The sequence below is a fragment of the Podarcis liolepis genome (genome assembly GCF_965112155.1).
Source record: "Podarcis liolepis genome assembly, chromosome: 7".
Classification (NCBI taxonomy): Eukaryota; Metazoa; Chordata; class Lepidosauria; order Squamata; family Lacertidae; genus Podarcis; species Podarcis liolepis.
In genome coordinates, this window is record NC_139561.1 from 68,214,458 (window position 1) to 68,233,327 (window position 18,870).

Below are 18,870 nucleotides of genomic sequence, written 5' to 3' on the forward strand. Positions count from 1 at the left end.
ATATCAACCTGCCTCCGCTGATTAGGGGCATGTAGAGAAGGGTCAGAGCCCCAAATAAAAAGACTCTTCCCCCATGCCACCCCAAATCTGCTATCTGACACTGGGCAGAAGCTGCTCTGAGCATTTCTGAGCCCTGCCACTGAATGAACTAAAAGGTTTAAATTGATTTAACCAGCTGATTAAACCAACAAATGCTTTTAGCCCTATTAAAAATTGATCGGCTCCCTAATGAGGGAATGCTCAAGGTGATTTACACAATTATTTAAAAACAATGAAACATTGCAATAGCCATTTAATACCAAAGCAGCCGCATGGAGAGCAGTTTAAAGAGTCTTTCCAAAGTGGCAGTTTTCAAAGCCTGCCCAAACTGTATGCCCCCCCCCCCCAGCCACACACTTAAAGAGAGGGGGGTGGCAGTTGTGAGGAGCAGAAGCAAGAGCTGCAGGGGCCTCTGGTCAGATTGGCAGCAGACTCTGTCTGCGCCACGGCAGGGGGCAAACAGAGTGATCAACATGTGAGCCTCTCTGGGCCAAGGATAGGAAAGGGTTTTTTTCAGCCAGAGAACCTTCTGGGTAGCCTGAGGGCCACATGCCAGTGGTGGGTGAAGCCAGAATGCAAATTCTACCTTCCTAAAGTAGGCTTATATTGACACACTCTCTATCCTCCATCCAGACAAGCAAGAGGGGGCGTGGCTGGGGGGGGGCAGACTGAGGTGCCTAGAGGGCTGCATGTGACCTCCAGGCCTGAGGTTCTCCCTCCCCTGGGGACCCCTGACCGTTTGGCCGAGGGAGCCTGCATACAGCTTCCAGGTTGTGTGGCCAGCATGACTAAGCCACTTCTGGTGAACCAGAGCAGCGCATGGAAACGCCGTTTACCTTCCCACCCACCAGAGTGGTACCTATTTATCTACTTGCACTTGACATGCTTTCAAACTGCTAGGTGGGCAGGAGGCTGGGACCGAGCAACGGGAGCTCACCCCGTTGCAGGGATTCGAACCGCCGACCTTCTGATCGGCAAGCCCTAGGCTCTGTAGTTTAGACCACAGCGCCACCTGCGGTTCTCCCTCCCCTGGGGTAGGCCTCAGTTATTCTAATCTACAACGAGCACAAAAAGCTTCTTTCATGAAGCTGGAAGTTTCCAAGGCACTTTCTGCTGGCTACTTCCTCGTGGCACCTGCGTACCTGGTCCAGGTACCCCGAAGGAGAGGCTAATTGCCTGCCAGCATTAACTTGTTCCCAAGCTCAATTGGTTAGAGCCTGGTGCTGATAATGCCAAGGTTTCAGGCTTGACCCCCGTATGGGGCAGCTGCATATTCCTGCATTGCGGGGGGTTGGACTAGATGACCCTCAGGGTACCTTCCAGCTCTAAAATGCTATGATTCTTCTCTGCTAGCTGTGATTTCTCAGGATGGAGCTCCTCACAGCTCCAACTGCCATGGGCTCTTGGAGTCGACGAGAGTGTATGCATTTGTGTGTCCAGATGCTGCTTTTACAGGCGTCTAGCCTCCCAAGACCTGTTTAATTTTCTCCTTCCAAGGTGGCATTAGCAGCAACTGCGAGACAATGCTGCCGCCTTAACTCGGACTAGCAGGGACCGTCTATCCTCTCCAACGCTGACGTCATGCTCCTCCTTTCACCCCCTCCATCTTAATTCCCCCTCTGAGACGGAGGTGAGATGAGGTGCTGCCAGCGCCAATCAGCGTTAGCAGTGCAGGTCTGCCGCTGTCATCTCGGAAGTGTCGGCTGGGTGCACTATTCAGCCATCCGCCGAGGACAAAGCAGTGGATGTTGCAAACCATTAGGAGTGCGGGGTGGTTTTTCTGTGCAGGCTTCTAGATGTCCTGTTTATTGAGCGTTGCTCCTGATTAGTTTGCAGGAAGATCAGGCATGGCAGGCTAATTAATGACCATTTATTCTGACTTGTTCGTGGAGTGGTTAGATGACGTTTGTGTCAAAAGCAGGGGCTGTCTCCGACTCTCCCAGCACTTTCCTTATCACAATAATTCTAGTTCCGTGGGCAGTGAGTTTGTTGCCCAACCAGCTCTGGCCACATACCCCTCATGCATTTAAAGCACATGATTTCCCGCCCAAGAATCCTGGGAACTGCAGTTTGCCTATTTCAGAGCTACAATTCCCAGCACCCTTAACCAACCACAGTTCTCAGGATTATTTGCTGGAAACACATCTTTGCATGCATGTTATGTACGTAATCTATAAATGCTGTTATGGGAATTGTAAGGTCTAAGATATAAAATAAATGTTCATCAATGTACCAGACAAACACATACATATATATATATAAACTACATGTCTGAAATAGTACAGGAAAACATTCCTGAAACCATTTTGACTCTCCCAAATTGACCTCAAATATTTCTCTGCAAGGAGGAAGGAAATGGGGAAAGCTTCCTGTTGTCTCTTTGCTCACAAATCCTGTCTTAAGGGCGTATCTCTGTATGAATAGGATGAGCCTGTGACCTGGATTCAGGAACTGAGTATTTACCATCACAAAAGAATGGCCAGGATGCCCAGGTAATGTGGCATCTGAATATAGACTGCATTTTTAATCAAGGCATATATTGGCTTATATCTTGATCAGGTTCCTAAATTAAAGAGATAGTTTAAAGATTTTCAAAAGTTTCATGCCAGGCAAGAAGGCCAGCTGTTTAAAGAACACAGGCAGTTTTCCTCCTAGACAAGGGCCCCCTTGATTTATAGCAGAAAACAATTCTCAAAGTCGTAAAAGCTGGAATTACAGGCTGAAGACCAAGGTTACACAGACCCTACATAATTAAGAGTTTGGTAAATAGTAAAATAAAACCATGTGCCTCCATTAAACTTGAGCCTAAGGTCAAAAGGCCAAGAGCACATGGAAACAAAGCAACCGGCTGGAGAAGGGGGGGGAATGTAAACGGGGGAAGAGGCTTTTTTCCTATTTTATTTTGAGGCTGTAAACTGTTCCTTCCTTTTTACTTTGAGGAAGTTTAAATATGCTGGCTTAAATGTAATTATGCAAAGGATTTAACAAATGCTAGATTCTTATTTCATATAGTTGTAAGAGTTGTATTTTGAAATTAAGTCAGCCAGCCTAGCCCCCTGTCAGACAAGAGACGCCAATCGAGCACTAATGACAAATGGCTGTCAGACATTTGTTTAAAGACCTCCAAAAGGAGATATTTCATTGATGATGCATGAGAATATGAACCCAAGGTCTCTGACATCTGTTCAAGATAAAAATTTAAAATTATTAACCATCTGTTTTGGAGGGCAAGGAGGGCAAGAGGTGAGCTGGTAATTAAGATTCCTTGTTGAGACACATGTAAGATATATTACTACTTATTTGTCATTTTATATAGCTCTTTGTGTTCCATACAAGGACAGGAGAATATGGGTGTATCTTTTAAGATTGGTTATAGCAAACAACCAATAGAAATTTCAACCAGGCTGATTGAACAGAGGCAGCCACAGGAGGAGCAAAGGGGGCTGGATTAAGGGAATATAAGTGCTGGCCATAATGGCAGGAGGCCAGGCCAGAGCTTGGTAATCATATACCACTGTGCCTCTTATTTATTTGTCTGACAAATAAATTATTATTTTAATTTCTCTGTTGCTGCGTTGAATATTTCATTCCAGCTAAGCGTTAACCACAAGCAGGATGCTACAGTAAAAGCAATCAGTGACCATTATCAGGTATCCTGGCATACAGGTTTTTTGCTGTAGACCGCCCCTTCAGTGATGTATGTATGATGTATTGGGGGTGGCCTTGAGCTACAGAGTGGCAATTTCAAAAGTCTAAGACCTTGCACACCAATGTTCTAGGTTCCTCTCCTCCCTCCCTTCATGGGGGGACGGGACCCTGTTGCAACAGTTTAATAAAGATCAGGCTTACTGGCTGCTTTGCTTCTCAATATTCTCTGGTTGGCCTCTGTTATTTTCTCCTACTGATAGAGAACCTCTATACGGGCTCTTGGGTACCCCATAAGGGAAAAGGAGCAGTTTTTCTTATAACAATGCACAACCTGAATTTGTGGGTGTGTAATTGAATCCCACCTGGATATAGCGGCAGTACCTGGAAATGTTCTGTGTTGGACTGCCATTTCAGTGACCCAACTTTTCTCTGTGTTGCTTCATGCCTCCCCAATCCCTTGCTATGTTGTGATTCTGCAGGCTTTTTTTTTCTGTGGAAAGCCTACAAGCCAAGCTTTTAGAAATGGCTGACATTTTTACTGTTGACTCCACAGCTGGGTCAGAAGCAGAAACGGCCTTTTAAGCCAGGAGTGGCTTTGTTCCTAGCCTCCCGTCCCCCATCCTCACTCCCCAACCTGTTTGCAAATAACTACAGGCTGCCACAGGAGGAAATGTGAACTCAGAGCTTCTGCCGCCTGGCAGTGTGTGAGGCTCAAACGCTTAACAAAGGCCAGCTCCTACGTGCCGAAGGCTTAAAGCAGAGAGCTTTGTCAGATGCTGGGTCCACACAGATGGGCCAGAGCAATCTAGTGGCACAGCAATTAGGGAAGGCTGCATTTTCTCTCCTTCACTGCTTCCAGCACAAGCTCTCCCCTTCCGCCTTTCTTTTTTGGCAAATCAGGATTTTTTGGCTTCTGAAGAGAAAGGCCTGATGTTACTCAAGCAGTTGCCAAATTCAGTTTAATCAGAGGACTATGTATACAAGGAAGATCTGACTGGGCCTAACATTTGCAACTGTGTTTACTGTTTGACCGTGGTCATAACAGTTTAGGATGGCTTCTGTTGCTTCCCCTTTCCATTGGTGCATATGGGAAAGTGGACCAATCATCTATCAAACACTCCAGATGTGGGCAAATGAAATATGCCCGTCCATCTCTCTCCACTTCCTGAACTGCCTCGCTGATGCAAGCAGGCAGAAGAACTGCCAGAAAGCTGACATGGAGGAGAAGGTACTGCAGACTCAGTGCTGGAAGGCACCTCAAAGGTCATCTGTTATGACCTCCTGCCCAATGCAGGAAATCCACTACTGTGGGGTTGTCTTCTTTTTCCAGGGCATGCCCTCTTTTCCATGGGTAGAGTTGCCATAGCGATCCATAGTTAAAAGTAGAAGTTGGCAAATCTGAAACCAGCATGATCAAGTATTCCAAAAGGACTGGAGTAAACTTATACGATATTTGAAAGATTATTGTAAGCAATTAACATCACTAGCAGGGTTGTCTGAAGACTTGTAATGAGAAATTCTCTACCTTTCTATTTAAATTTTGAGTTTTTTTGTAATGTGTGTAATTAGAATTGGAATTGGAAAATGTACAAAAATGCAATGATATAAAGGTTAATTTTGAAAGCCATGAGGCGGGAGGGAAGGAAGTTGACAGGCTCTAAAGAGCCAGGGACATAAAGTGGAGTGTTATGATGTGAATGTATATTATAAAATAGAATATATATATATCTGTATCTGAAGAAGTGTGCATCTGAAGAAGTGTGCATGCACACAAAAGCTCATACCAAGAACTAACTTAGTTGGTCTTTAAGGTGCTACTGGAAGGAATATATATATATATATATATATATATATATATATATATATGGAAGTTGGCAAATGTGTCCTCCTTTTTGCTCTTCAAAATATGACAACCCTACACTAGTGCATTCCGCCCCCCGGGTTCCTTAATGTTAGTTTGGTACCAACATTAAGGGAGGGGCATTATCATGGTGGTGCACAATAAAATTACGCTCATAGAACAAGTGCAAAAGTAATACTCATGAAACAAACACAAAATATAGCACAAATCAGACTAACCCATCATACTTCAAGAGAAAATCAAGTTGGGAGCTGGGAAGCGTTGAGAGATTTAGGGAGGAGGGATTCTTGCTGAGAAAGAGGCAGGATTGTTGCTCTTGACTTGTGTGAAAGCATTGGTGTGCCTGGAGCTCTTAGGACAAGGAACTTTGCAAAGCATCAGACTGTGAGCAAAGTGTGAACCAGATCAGGCCCAAGGCACCCTGTTCTTCCCAGTCTCATCCAGTTCTCACGCTGGCCAACCAGATGCCTATGGGAAGCCCAAGAATGTGACATCAGGGCAATAGCATCCTCCTCACCTGTGATTCCCAGCAGCTGGTCTTCAAAGGTCTGGTTCTGGAGGTAATATAGCCATCATGATTAGTAGCCACGATGGGCCCAAGTCCCTTGATTTCAAAAGGCTTAGGGACGAACTACATTTCCGTGGGGGGGGGGGGGACATGCTGTTAGGCTCCCTCTGTTTTAATTAAAAAGAAAAGTAAGTTGGTTACATGAAGAAAGCGTTGCCTCCTCTACAGGAAATTAATGTGATTGCCATCTTTTCCGTAGGAAAGTACTGTTTCTTCTGCAGAGGTGTTTGGTTTCTAATCTCTCTCTGAACAGTTTGCTCCAATCTGGAGGTCTGGAGCCTATTCTGTGTGGAGCAGCTGCTTTAAAAGAACAGGAAGGACCGAACTTTCACAGCATGGTTACAGGATGAGGTCAGCGCTTCGTCCCTCTCCTTGCAGGAAGGGCGATGTTTTCAGTAATCCCTCCTCCTCCTTTGGATGATGCCCTGCAATTCTAGTTGGTTTCTTTTTCGTAGGGTTGCCATATTCCCAAAAGTGAGAATCTGTTGATTCCCAAATATTTATCCCAAATAAATTTTGGGGCTTGTTTTCAATTCTTAAAATCATTTTTTCCCTTTAAAAATCGCTCTACTTGCCATACCTCCAGGTTTCCCTGGACATTTTGCCAATTCAGCAAAAATCATCCCAGATGCCTTTTTAACAGTCTGATTCCCGGATGTGAATATGTGATATGGCAGTCCTATTTTAAGAGTGTTTGGGATATCCATGATGAGATACAAAATCAAATGCTTTTGTTAATTTTAATAATTTTCAGTATTTTAAATATGCTGCTGACTCTGCAATATTAGATTGCATGCCAAGATTAGTGTCACGAACTGGCAGGACTATGGGGAAAAGGAAGAGGAGGAAGATCCCAGCCAGGGGTTTAGCCAGGACTGGGACACACCAGGGTAAGCTGGGGGTGGGGAAGGAGATATAGGAAGTACTCACAGGGTGCCAGAGGAGGACGAGGAAATGGGGGTTGGTGCACAGAAATCAGAGCAGCAGGACCCATCACCAGAGCCAGAGGGGCCCCTGTCTCCCTGAACACAGCAGGCTCTGAGGCATAGGGAGCAACAGGCAGCGTGCTCCAGGAGGCCGAGACAGGCAAGGGCCCACAGCCCAGCTCCTTAGCTGCCCAGGTGGGGCTCATTAGCTCTGGGAAGAAAGGTGTGATTCCTCAGATGGAGCAGGCTCAGAACAGGTGAAGGTCATCTGCCTCGTCAAGCCCAGATGCTGCAATCAGCATGCAAAGGGAAGCAGAGCTGATATTCTGTGTCTGCTCAACTGCCCATGTTGATGACCTTGGATACTCCTGGACCTCCATGGGACTGTACTTTGGGCGTGACGCTGCACTGCATCCTGACTTCAGACTTGCATTGACACTGGACCTTGTTTCCTGACCTTCTTTGGATCTTGGATTGTGGACTTTGCGGATGCTGATTTTGAACTTGGCCTCAGCACACTGTCTGGCTGCCAGGTAGGCCTGGGGGCTCAGGACAATTAGTAACTGAGTATAATCAGGTGGTTTCCTGGAACCACATATATTCTGTGATTAGGTGTCAGGCTAGACGGAATCCTAGGCTCCACTGCAGTGGAATGGGGGTGAGGGGAAGAGTCAATGTATTTCATCTCTCTCCATTGAATCAGATTGCAGTGTTTTAGCTTACGCCCCCTCCTTGCCAGAGCAATGTTATACTGACACAGGAGCCGGTCTGAAATGTCACTCTAGAAGTAACTCTTTGTGTCCAAAGACAACAGAGTCTTACAGCATTGTGGACTAGAGCCCGTCTTCATCAGATGTAAGATAATATCTGTCTGCAAATTTCTTGAGAATGTTTAACCTGCTCTTCAGCCGAAAAGGCTCCCAGACCAACTTACCAACATTTGATTAAAACAAGACAGGATTTTAATCTAAAAGATGCAACACAAAAGGGGGTGGGGAGGGAAGAGGTGGAGGGGGACAAATTCTTTAAGTTAAATAGTAGCTCTTATAATGGTCAGCTGCTATGGAAACAGTTCAGGGGCAGGAAGAGCCCAGTGGAGCTGCTATTTTGATGGAGCTGCTTCTCATCGCATGAGGCTCATGAATTTCAAAATCATTATACAGCTAAATCTGGTGCCGTTGATGTCAATGACCTCTAAAGGATTACTGTATTTTTCTCTCTATAAGACACACCAGACCACAAGACACACCTAGTTTTTGGAGGAGGAAAACAAGAAAAAATATATTCTGAATCTCAGAAGCCTGAACAGCAAGAGGGATTGCTGCGCAGTGAAAGCAGCAATCTCTCTTCCTGTTCTGGCTTCTGGGATAGCCGCGCAGCCTGCATTCGCTCCATAAGACGCACACACATTTCCCCTTACTTTTTAGGAGGGGAAAAAAGTGAGTCTTATAGAGCAAAAAATACGGTAAGTCTGTACCAAAGGTCCACATGTGTTAGCTTGGCTTACTAGCCAAGCATTATTTCTGATCACCGCCAATTTGCATCCCCATATCTTCCAGCATGCACAGGTGACTTGGGAGAGAGGCAGGGCCTTCTCTCATCTGGATGGAGCTGGGCAAAAGTAAGAAGCAGAAGGATTCTCTCCTACTGCTCAAAATTGGACTCCTGCAATTTCTTACCTCCTCAAAAAATGCTGTGGGAATAAGACCTCTAGGGGGGTGGTAGGTCAAGTCTTCAGCTCACCAGTGGGTTGGGGGCACTTGGCTCTGATGTGCTGATTTGTGGATTGCTGGTCTATCAGAGTATGATCCAGTAGATCTGTTCAGGCTTTCAGGTGCAGTGAAAGACTCTTCCTTGTTTTTGCTGCAACACACTAACGTGGCTAGGAGTTCCCAGGAAATGGTGGGCCATTTGGCTTTGCTCTGCTGGTTTTCCCACTCGGGACCAATGAACACAATCAGTCAAAGAGTGCCCCAACCCTATGCTCCCCTTTGCACAGTGGTGCAGCTAGGTCTGGCCAGAGCCACAAACTCCAGCCCCCCCCCCCGAAAGTGACAGCATGGAGAGCAGCAAATGATCTGCAAACAGGCCCTGGATCAGCACTTCATCCAGCTTGGGCCTGTGCTGGGACTGATCACCCCAGCTCCCTTTCTCCATCTTATATGAAATATTCTGTAGTTATGTAAATGGTTACAGATGTTCCTTTTCTTATTTATCCTTTTAGAAATATGTTGGCCTTTTCTACCAAAAAAAGAGAAAAGAAATAAAAATGCTTATTTATAAGACAAAGGGAGCTGTCTGGTGCGCCCGTTCCACTAGCACGAGGATTTACACTTGTGCAATGGAACTCCCTGCCCTCCTCTTGTTCCTGCACATCCCCCCTACCTTCCCCAAACCTGCTCCGGAGGGTTGGGGGGAAACCCAGAACAGATTTGGGGGGAGGCACATGGCAGGAGAAGCAGGAGAAGTTCCATTTCACATGTGCAAATCCTTGCATTGCTGGAACGAGTTCCTCAGTGCTGCACTGGATATAACCCATGTGGTTTTGCGTGGCAGAAGCAGCAGTAGACTGCCGTCACCACAATGCTATGATTTGAGAGAGTCTTAAATGAAAACTGCACATGCTCAAAGTATTTACTTTCCCCCCTCAGGGATGTACAAGATCATAGCAGGGGGGAACAAGTAGTTGTGAAGCAGAGGTGCCATAACCTTTTGGATCTTGTGGGGATCTTTGTAAGCCAGAGGGACTGTGGTGGGCACCCCACCACAACAAAGCACCCCCCACTACCTGTTCTGTTAGCTCTAGCGGGATGTTAGTTTGAAGCCTTCAGTGGGAAGAAGGGTAGGGAGGGGCTTCTGGGGGGCACATGTGCGCCCATGGGCACCACGTTGGCAACCCCATATGCTACTTGGGGAAGAGAAGGGCCATGTTAGTTGTGTGCTTCACAGCTTGAAGTAACACACACAGCTGTTTTTTTAAAGGGACCTTGTTCATGGCCCATAAGACTATGAAATGAAGATCTGAAATTAACAACATGCCCCACTGTCTTTGCATGTAATACCTACATTCTCAGTGACAAGAATAGCTCTGTGCAGGAGGGTCGTGGCAATACTTTGCCGGTATTTGCTGTGACTCAACTCCCAGAGTTTCATATCCAAAATGAGTTTTTGCTGTCAAGGTGTTTTCAACCTGAAATGACTAAGCAGGCTGCTGTTTGTGGGTGCAAGGCAGGGGGCAGCAACAGGTTTAGGGGTGAGAACGCGCAGCATCGGCACAGGAGCCCTTTCAGTCTCTGCAGCTGGCCCTGGAGCAACCTCTGCCATCTGCAAAACAACAACCACAACCCGCCCCCCCCCCAAAGCAGCAGGAAGCCACATGTATCACAAAATTATCTTTATTTCTCTGATGGCTGTAAACAAAAGTGTACAGTACTTCTCAACTCATACAGAGCCTTTTCTATAAGCTGCTCTGCAACACAGTAGTAAAAACATCAGATTTCCAAAAGTGCCTTGTTACATTAATTTCCTTGCCAGGATTTGTGCAAATTCAGAGGAGCAGGGGAGGAAATACAGTATATAGATCAGCTTGCCCCAGCCCCTTCCTGATGTTACTCGACATAAACCCCCTAGATGGCCAATGCTTGGGACAATGGGAGCTTTTGCCCAACAACATCTGGAGGGCACCAGGTTGAGAAAGATTGATTTATAGACTATGTGATCCATGGTTTTCAATGTTGGCTGTTCTGTTTCCCCGTAGTCAGAAATGCCGCCCCCCCCCCTCCTGTGCATGACAGTTTCTAGTGCAATGACTGTGATCCTTAAATCACTTATTTTAGAGTATTACCTCTGAGGTTCATGACAGCACGATCCTAGGCATGCCTACTTAGATGTAAGTCCCACTGGGTTCTGTGGGACTTGCTCCCTGGTAAATGTGTCTAGGATTGTAGCCTTAGCAACATATTAATCTCTTTCAACTCACATTGTTTATAGCTAATAGTTATACATTCCATTTGTTAATACTGGCTTTGCTAGACATGCAAAATAATCCTCCTCTCTCCCTGTTCCCCCACCTTCGTATTTTTATGTGCATTAAAACAGAATGAACACCAGAGGGCAGCAAAATACAGAAAAGGGGAAAATCTATTTTGTTTCTAGAAGCTGGAAAATACAAATAAATAATGTGTACATTTATTTTAGAAGCTGGCGAATTTCGGGTCTCTCTCTTCTTCCATCAGTTGGGTGGGGTGGGAGAAATAAAAGATGGAGAAGGGGGTACAATGGAATTTGTTTAAATGTAGAAAAATATTTTCTGAAGATCTGAGGTAATTAAGGCTGTAGGAACTCAAAAAGCAAGGTCAAAAGGTCTTGAGGTTTCTTTCCATTTAAGAAAATAATGCATTACAAAGATCTCAAACAAACAACTGACATCAGCTTTTGGACATGTAACTAACACACAGACACACACACGCAAACACACAGACACACACACCAATCTGTCCGAAACACGTTTGTGTTTTGTTTTTTAATGTATGGATTAAAAAAATAAATGATATATATTTCTCTCTTCTTTCCCTAAGTGAAAAATAAATAAAAAGATAAAACGGCAAGTTCACTCACATAAGGGAAAGGACGTTAGGAAGGGGAGGAATGAAGGAGGGGGAAAGGATTTTTGCGAATTAGTCTTTGAGCAGCGCAGGATCCTTGGGAGTGGGATGACTCAGACGTCACTGGGAGATCTGGACCGGAAAGGCATGGTGGAAGAAATGCAGCCGCAGCAGATAGTCCACAACACTTTTTGGATTTCTTGGTTCCTGAAGGCATAGATCACAGGGTTGATCATGGAATTGTAGGTAGCCGGGAGTATTGTCATATAGGTGTAGAGAGCTGGGTACGTGTAATCTCCGAGGAGGCAGTAAATGGCAAAGGGGAGCCAACAGGAAGCAAAAGTCCCCAGGATGACAGCCAAGGTGGAGATGCCTTTCCTGGTGGTGACGTAGTGCGAAGTGGCCAAGAAGTGTCTCTGGAGGGCAATCTGCTGTGCGTGCCTGCAGACGATCTTGCAGATCTGCACGTAGAGCTGCAACATCATGGCGAAGATCATGAAGAAGGAGATGGAGAGGATGATGAGGTTGTTCTTGGTCAGGGGTTTGACGATGCTGCAGGTGGAGTCGTCCTTCAGGCAGTTCCAGCCCATGACGGGCAGCAGTCCAAAACAGATGGAGACCCCCCAGGTGATGATGAGCATGATGTACGTCCGGGTCACCGTCCTTTCCGAATAGTAGGTCAGCGCATTGTAGAGGGACAGGTACCGGTCTATGGTGATGGCCAGGAGGCTGCCCACGCTGGCGGTGAAGGAGCACACCAAGAGGCCCACCGTGATGAGGTTCACCACCTGGGACTGGATGCAGTAAACAAAGGCAAAGTGGAAGATGAGGCCCAAGCCGGCTAGCAGGTCTGCGGTGGCTAAGCTCCCAATCAGGAGGAACATCGGAGTCCGGAAGGCAGGGGTGTAGAAAATGATGGCCACCACGATGGCATTCTCGCAGGAGATGATGGTCCCGGAAACGCAAAGCACCACGTCCCAAGGATTCAAGGGAAGAGGAGGAGGAGCTTCGGAGAGATACAGGGAATTGCTGCTGCCATTGCTGGGCAGGAACCAGCCGGGCTGCTGGTCTTCAGTGGCATTGAGGCGCACCTCCTCTTTCATGCTGTCCTCTGGTGACCTGCAGTGGCACAAAAACACCCACTTAGCGTCCTCTGAGACATGATGGAAATCGGCAGGCGTTTGTAAGTGTCTGGGGACCAGAGGATGTGTGAGTGTGTTGATGGAGGTGAGGGGGGGGGGTATTAGAACCAACTCCAGCCTTTATGGTGCTGGGAATCAAGGCAGAGGCAAGCAGGCTGCCTTTCAGTGCTGAAGTTTGCTGGTGGAGGTAGGAGTGCCCATCAAAATGCCACCCCTGTTGCACGTGATGGCTGCATGGTTCTTATCTATGGTCTCTGGATGGGATATTTCTGGCAAGGGCCTGTCATTGTTTGCCATCGTTCTCCCCCCTCCACTCCTCCTTTCTTTTTTCTCAAATAAAGCCATCAAGATAAAGGATAGTAAACAAAATGCCACTATTGTTTCTGGTCAACGTACGCTTCCCCGGATTACATCATCACTGCGTACCTGGCAATAATCTTCCTTCCTTCTTCACCCCCTCCCTTGCCCAAAACACACACAGACTGAGCTCTCTCAAATCACCGACTTTCCCCAAAGTTTACGCAAGACTCTATAATGGAAAACTGTAAGAAGGCAATGATGCCTTACGGCGCAGCTCTTAGGCTGATTACAGTCTTTTGGCACCAAAAGCATCACCGGTGGATTTGTAAGGTCTGGCAGCAGCCTGCTCATCTCAGCCTTTGCCACAGAGCTGACATTGTTATTACATATGCCAAAGACCAGGCACCGGGGTTTTGCTCCCTTTTCTTCTTTGCTTGTCTGTTGTACTAACCCCCAACGCTTGAGTCTATTTGGTCATCATGCCATGTCGTGCCTAGTAAAATTCAGGCAGTTATCTATTAGAAATTATTTCCCCCAAATTCACACTGCAGAGCTACATTCTGGTTTGCTTCCTGGAGACAGGGCTACAGTGGGGAATGCTATATGTGGGTGAGAAAGTGAGACAGAGGTTTGTATGCTTCTAAACCCCTTCCTCTCTTTCCCCCGGGGGACTAAGAATGCATGCATGCCATACCCCTTACAGAACTACAATTCCCAGCACCCTTAACAAACTACAGTTCCCAGGAGTCTTTTTTTGGGGGGGTGCCCTTTAAATGTATGGCATGTCTGCAACCCTGTCCAGGTCTACTCAGAAGTCAGTCTCATTTAGTTCGCTGAGGCTTCGTCCCAGGTAAAAGCATAGAGGATTGCAGCTCTAAGGCTTCATTTTTAAATGGATTTTTTTTGGGGGGGGAGGGGGTCTCACCTTTTGCATTGGGAAAGGGGCTTTGATGCAGAGAAGCTGGTCTGTCCTGAGCATGTCAAATACTGCGGAAAAGAGGAGGGCGGCGATGGTGGCGGCGGCGGCGGCACTTACCTCGGGTGATGTTCCAGAACAGGAGGCTGCACATTCAATCGGGATGGGGGGGGGGGGGTCCGCTGCCTTGCGCGTCCGATTGGGTGGCTGCAGGACAAGGAATCCGCCTCTCTCAATGCAGATGCCCTCGGTCCTCCTATACCAGGAGGGCTGCGGACTGCAGGCTCCGTTGCAGCTGCAATCCGAAGAGCAGCGAGGCTGGCTGGCAGGCGGACTGGCAAGGAGAAGCGCGGAGTTATACTTGAACAAGCCCCCTTTTTAGGGGTGACTCACACTTCAGGCTTTGGGGCTGGGGCGGCTCCTCACTTCGCATGTCTTTCTCCCGGGTGACGTCAATGGGCGGCGGGAGCCAATCACCGGGCTGCAGAGGATAGGGGCGCGCGCGCGCCGTCTGGCATAGTAAAGCTGGAGAATTCCATTCATAAAAAAGGGAATGTATGCAAAATAACAATAATAATAATAGACAGCACCGCTGGGGCTCTTGATGCGTAACCAGCAGGTGCCTTCCCCCTCCTCCCCCTCCCCCTCTTTCCGCCCACCCTGCCCTTCTAAAGTCCTCTACGGAAAAGGAATCGTGAAGGGAGGAGGAGGAGGAGGGGAGGAAGAGGCTCCCCAGCCCCAGGATTCCCCGACCGGGAGCAGCACTGTGGTCCAAGCAGGGCCGGATTTCAGTCTTTCAAATATCAGCAGTACCCTCTGCTGGCTCAAAATTCGGCACCTCCCACCTCTCGCCATGTCTTCTGTTCAATTCACTACATCATAGTTGTGGCACCCGCTAGGCTGGGTGCCCAGTGCTGTGGAACCAGTCATGCTGCCCTAAATCCGCCTCTGGTCCAAGGACATAATGGAGGGAAGAGCTGGTGGTGTGGCTGGTTTATGATGCGCCAGGTTGGGTCTCTACGAGGACGAGGCATGAATGGGACAAAACATTTCGAGCCTCAGGTCCGACTCACCCATGAGGCAAGGTGAGGCAAGCGCCTCAGGCAGCAGAATCCACCAGGGCAGCCGGTCCAGTCTCCAAGAAATGCATTGCCCGCTGCTGCCACAGTGATAGCAACAGTTGTGGCATAACTCCTTGGAGACCAGATCTGCTGTCCTCTTGGCAGCCCCCCTCTTGACGAGTAGGAGGTGCTGCCTCTCTTCTTCCACCCTTGTTCGGGATGTAGATCATTATATGTCTCTAAACCTCATGCCCAAGCAAATGTGGAAGTCAGATCATGGAGATTCCCTCTCCTTTTATCTCCCACCGAGGGCATTATGATTCATCTGCCACACTGAGCGTTGTCCCTCAAGTTGAGAGCATGAACATCTCGCCATGGGATGGTTTTACTGATCAAAGCTTTACCTCAATTTACTTTGTACTTAGATGCCGGATTTCTGCCTGTGCTCCTTGTCTGAAGTCTTTGGGTATAGTTCTGCATGAGCCTGTGTGACACAGGTAGGGAAATGTGGCTCTCCAGATGCAGTTGGAACCACAACTTAAATCAGCCCCAGCCAGTAAGGCCTCTTGGGTTGAGTTGTAGTCCAACCACCTCTGGAGGGCCACCTCTGCTCTGTTGTGGGACATCGTGCCTGAGTTGATTTTAAAAGGTTTTCTAACCAAATCTGGCCTTCTGAACGAGCCTTAAGAAGAACATAAGAGGAGCCTGCTAAATTAGGCCAACGGCCCATCTAATCCTGCACTGGAGGAGAGGGCTGCAGCTCAGTGGCAGAGCATCTGTCTTGCATGCTGAAGGTCCCAGGTTCAGTCTTCAGGTAGGGCTGGTAGAGACTCCCTGCATAAACCCCTGGGGAACCAATGCTTGTCAGTGTAGGCAGTACTGAGCTGGAGGAGCTTCATAGATGTTCTTCACCCTGTTTTCACAGCTGCCAACCAGCTACCTGTGGGAAACCCTTCATATCTGTGGTCATGTAAGGATCTTATTCATCAGTCTTCATAGACTCTAAATCGGATGGGGCAAACTCATTTTATTCCATCACCGTTCATCCATTTGGAGGTCCATTTTTAAACAGCAGCGGCAAGGGCTTTGACTAATTTAGAATCAAGGCACTCTGGCTGATAACAGTGTTTTGCAGAGCTGCAATCACTGCCTGATTGTCAATCCCGGTCTCCAGGTAATTTGCTACCGAGTTGTATTCCCCTTCATTAGCTGCATTACATCATTGTGCGGCTAAAGGGAAACATGCTTGGATCTACATTTTCAGCCTCTCTCAGGCTACTAAAGACAGTGAAATGGGATGGTGAAAAGCCTGTTGGAAATCCAAAACTCATTGCTCTGTCGAAACCTTCTTTAATCTGGTGTCCTCCAAATGCTTTGAACTACAACTCTCGTAATTCCTGACCATCAGCCATGCAAGCTGGCGCTGATGGGAGTTGGAGTCCAAAACAGTTCAGGATGCTGCAATGTGATTACTGACAGGAGTGAAAACTTGCTAGCATATTACACCTGTGCTCAGTGATCTGAATTGGCTGCTGCTGGGTGAAATTCAAGGTTTCTCTATTACTATATACAGCCCTTAACAGTTTGGGACCTGTTCCCTTTGAAGAATTGCTTTACCCCATATATGCCCACTTTGATTGGCAGAAGTGGCTCTTTCACACTTGCAAGTGTGGCAGCACATACATCATGTAACTCCCAGCCTATTGATAGAAGGCAGGCATCTTTGCTGTACAGTTTTTGGCACCTCCTAAAAACTTTTTTGTTTATGCGTGCTTGCCCAGGTAAACTTAAATAACAAGTCTTGCTCAGGTACGTAAATCTGACATGTATGTTAACACTCCCCCCCCCCTCGCCCCATGCATAAACCTTTTAGGAAGCTCAGAGGGGTTTACAGAGGCCTTCCTCGTGATCATGCCTCAAGGATTAGATCTGTCTACTTCCTACTCTGCTGGCCAGTTGCCCATCTCCCCTCCTTGGGCAAGGTTCTTGAGCGGATGGTCACAGAACCAGATCCAGGTGCTCTTGGAGGAAACTGATTTTCTAGATCCATTTCAATCAGGGTTTAGGCCCAGTTCTGGCACAGAAACTGCTTTGGTCACCATGATGACTCATTTAGAGAGAGGGGAAATGTGTCCCTGTTAATTCTCCTCAACCTCTCAGTGGCTTTCCGTACCATCAACCATGGTATCCTTCTGGAGTTGGGGATGGGTGGCCCCACTTTGTGGTGGTTCTGGTCCTACATGGATGGTCATCTCCAGGGGGTGATGCTTGGGGAGTGCCTTTCATCCCCATGGAGTCCTCAAGGTTCAATTTTATCGCCTATAATCTGTAACATCTATATGAAACTGCTGAATGGGGTTATCAAGAGTTTTGGAGTGCGCTGTCAGCAATATGCTGATGACACACAGCTCCACTTCTCTTTTACATCTATAGGTGAGACAGTGGAAGTGCTGTACCATTGCCTTGCCTTGGTAATAGGCTGGATGAGAGACAACAATCTGAAGCTCAATTCAGTTAAGACTGAGGCGCTGTTAGTGGGTGGTTCCTTAGACTGCATGGATGGCAGGTTGCCTGTTCTTGTTGGGGTTACACTCCATCTGAAGGAGCAGATATGTAGCTTGAGGGTGCTCCTGGATCCTCTCCTGAGGCTTGAGGCTCAAGTGGCCTCAGTGGTGTGGAGTGTCTTCCATCAGCTTTGGCTGGTGACCCAGCTGCCCTCATTTGGACATAGATAGCCTAACTTCTGTTTTCTATGCTCTGGTAACCCCTGGGTTAGATTACTAAGGTAAAGGTAAAGGACCCCTGACAGTTAAGTCCAGTCACAAACGACTCCGGGGTTGTGGCGTTCATCTCACTTTACTGGCCAAGGGAGCTGACGTTTGTCCACAGACAGTTTTTCCGGGTCATGTGGCCATCATGACTAAGCCGTTTCTGGCGAAAGCAGCGCAGCATATGGAAACACCGTTTACATTCCCGCCAGAGTGGTACCTATTTTTCTACTTGCACTTTGATGTGCTTTTGAACTGCTAGGTTAGCAGGAGCTGGGACCGAACAACGGGAGCTCACCCCGTCACGGGGATTTGAATCGCCAACCTTCCAAGGCAGTTCGGAAACTTCAGCTGGTGCAGAATTCGGCAGCCAGGCTGCTCACTAGGACAAGACAGTTTTAGCATATTCCACTGAACCTGCCTTACTTTGCCATGTGATAAGGCTGCCTCTGGGGTCTGAGGCCCAGAAAGATCTGAGAGGGACCATTTCTTGGTGGTACATGCTTTGCATGCAGAATGGTCTCTGGTTCAGTCCCTCCCATCTCCATTTAAAGGAACAGGTAGCACTAGTGAGAAAGAACTCTGCCTGAAACCCTGAAGATTTGTTGCCAGTCCAAGTAGATGAGGTATGAGGAATGTTTGGCTCTCTATGACATCCCTGAATGGCATTATCCATCAGTCCCAGCAAGCATGCCCAATAGCCAGGGATGGTAGGAGTTGTAGTTCAGCAACATCTGAACGGCCTGTATTAGAAAATACTGAGCTAGATTGAGAAATTGATTGACCTGTTATTTGGAACTTCTTAGCTTAACCATATAATTTACCTTCATGACCTTTTAAGATACCCACTCCAGGACAGACTACCAGAGACAATCTGACCTTAGGATAGACTTCCTTTCTATGTCACATAAATCACTGGTGTGCGCCAGTTCCTCTCACTACAGACATCTCAAGCAGAGTGGAAGCTCGTGCTTCAGTGTGAATGGGGTGGACAATCATCAGTTTAAAATAACTCCTTTTCAGAACTTTTCCTGGGG

General features: G+C 47.4%; 1 protein-coding gene across 3 annotated transcripts in view; it reads right to left on the minus strand.

The window, feature by feature from the left end:
* The window catches only part of GPR3 (G protein-coupled receptor 3), a 146,495-nt gene extending 131,992 nt beyond the window's left edge, over positions 1–14,503 (minus strand). Inside the window, exons 1-2 of one of the 3 annotated variants that reach the window (XR_014528295.1) lie at positions 14,125–14,503; positions 11,504–12,765 (exon numbers count right to left, since the gene is read on the minus strand). Coding sequence is in view for 2 of the 3 variants with exons in the window: in XM_083512223.1 (XP_083368349.1) it covers positions 11,760–12,749 (990 nt within the window). In the remaining variant the exon portion in view is untranslated. The other 2 variants (XM_083512223.1, XM_083512224.1) reach the window with 2 other exon arrangements.
* Between the last annotated feature and the right edge of the window lie 4,367 nt (positions 14,504–18,870).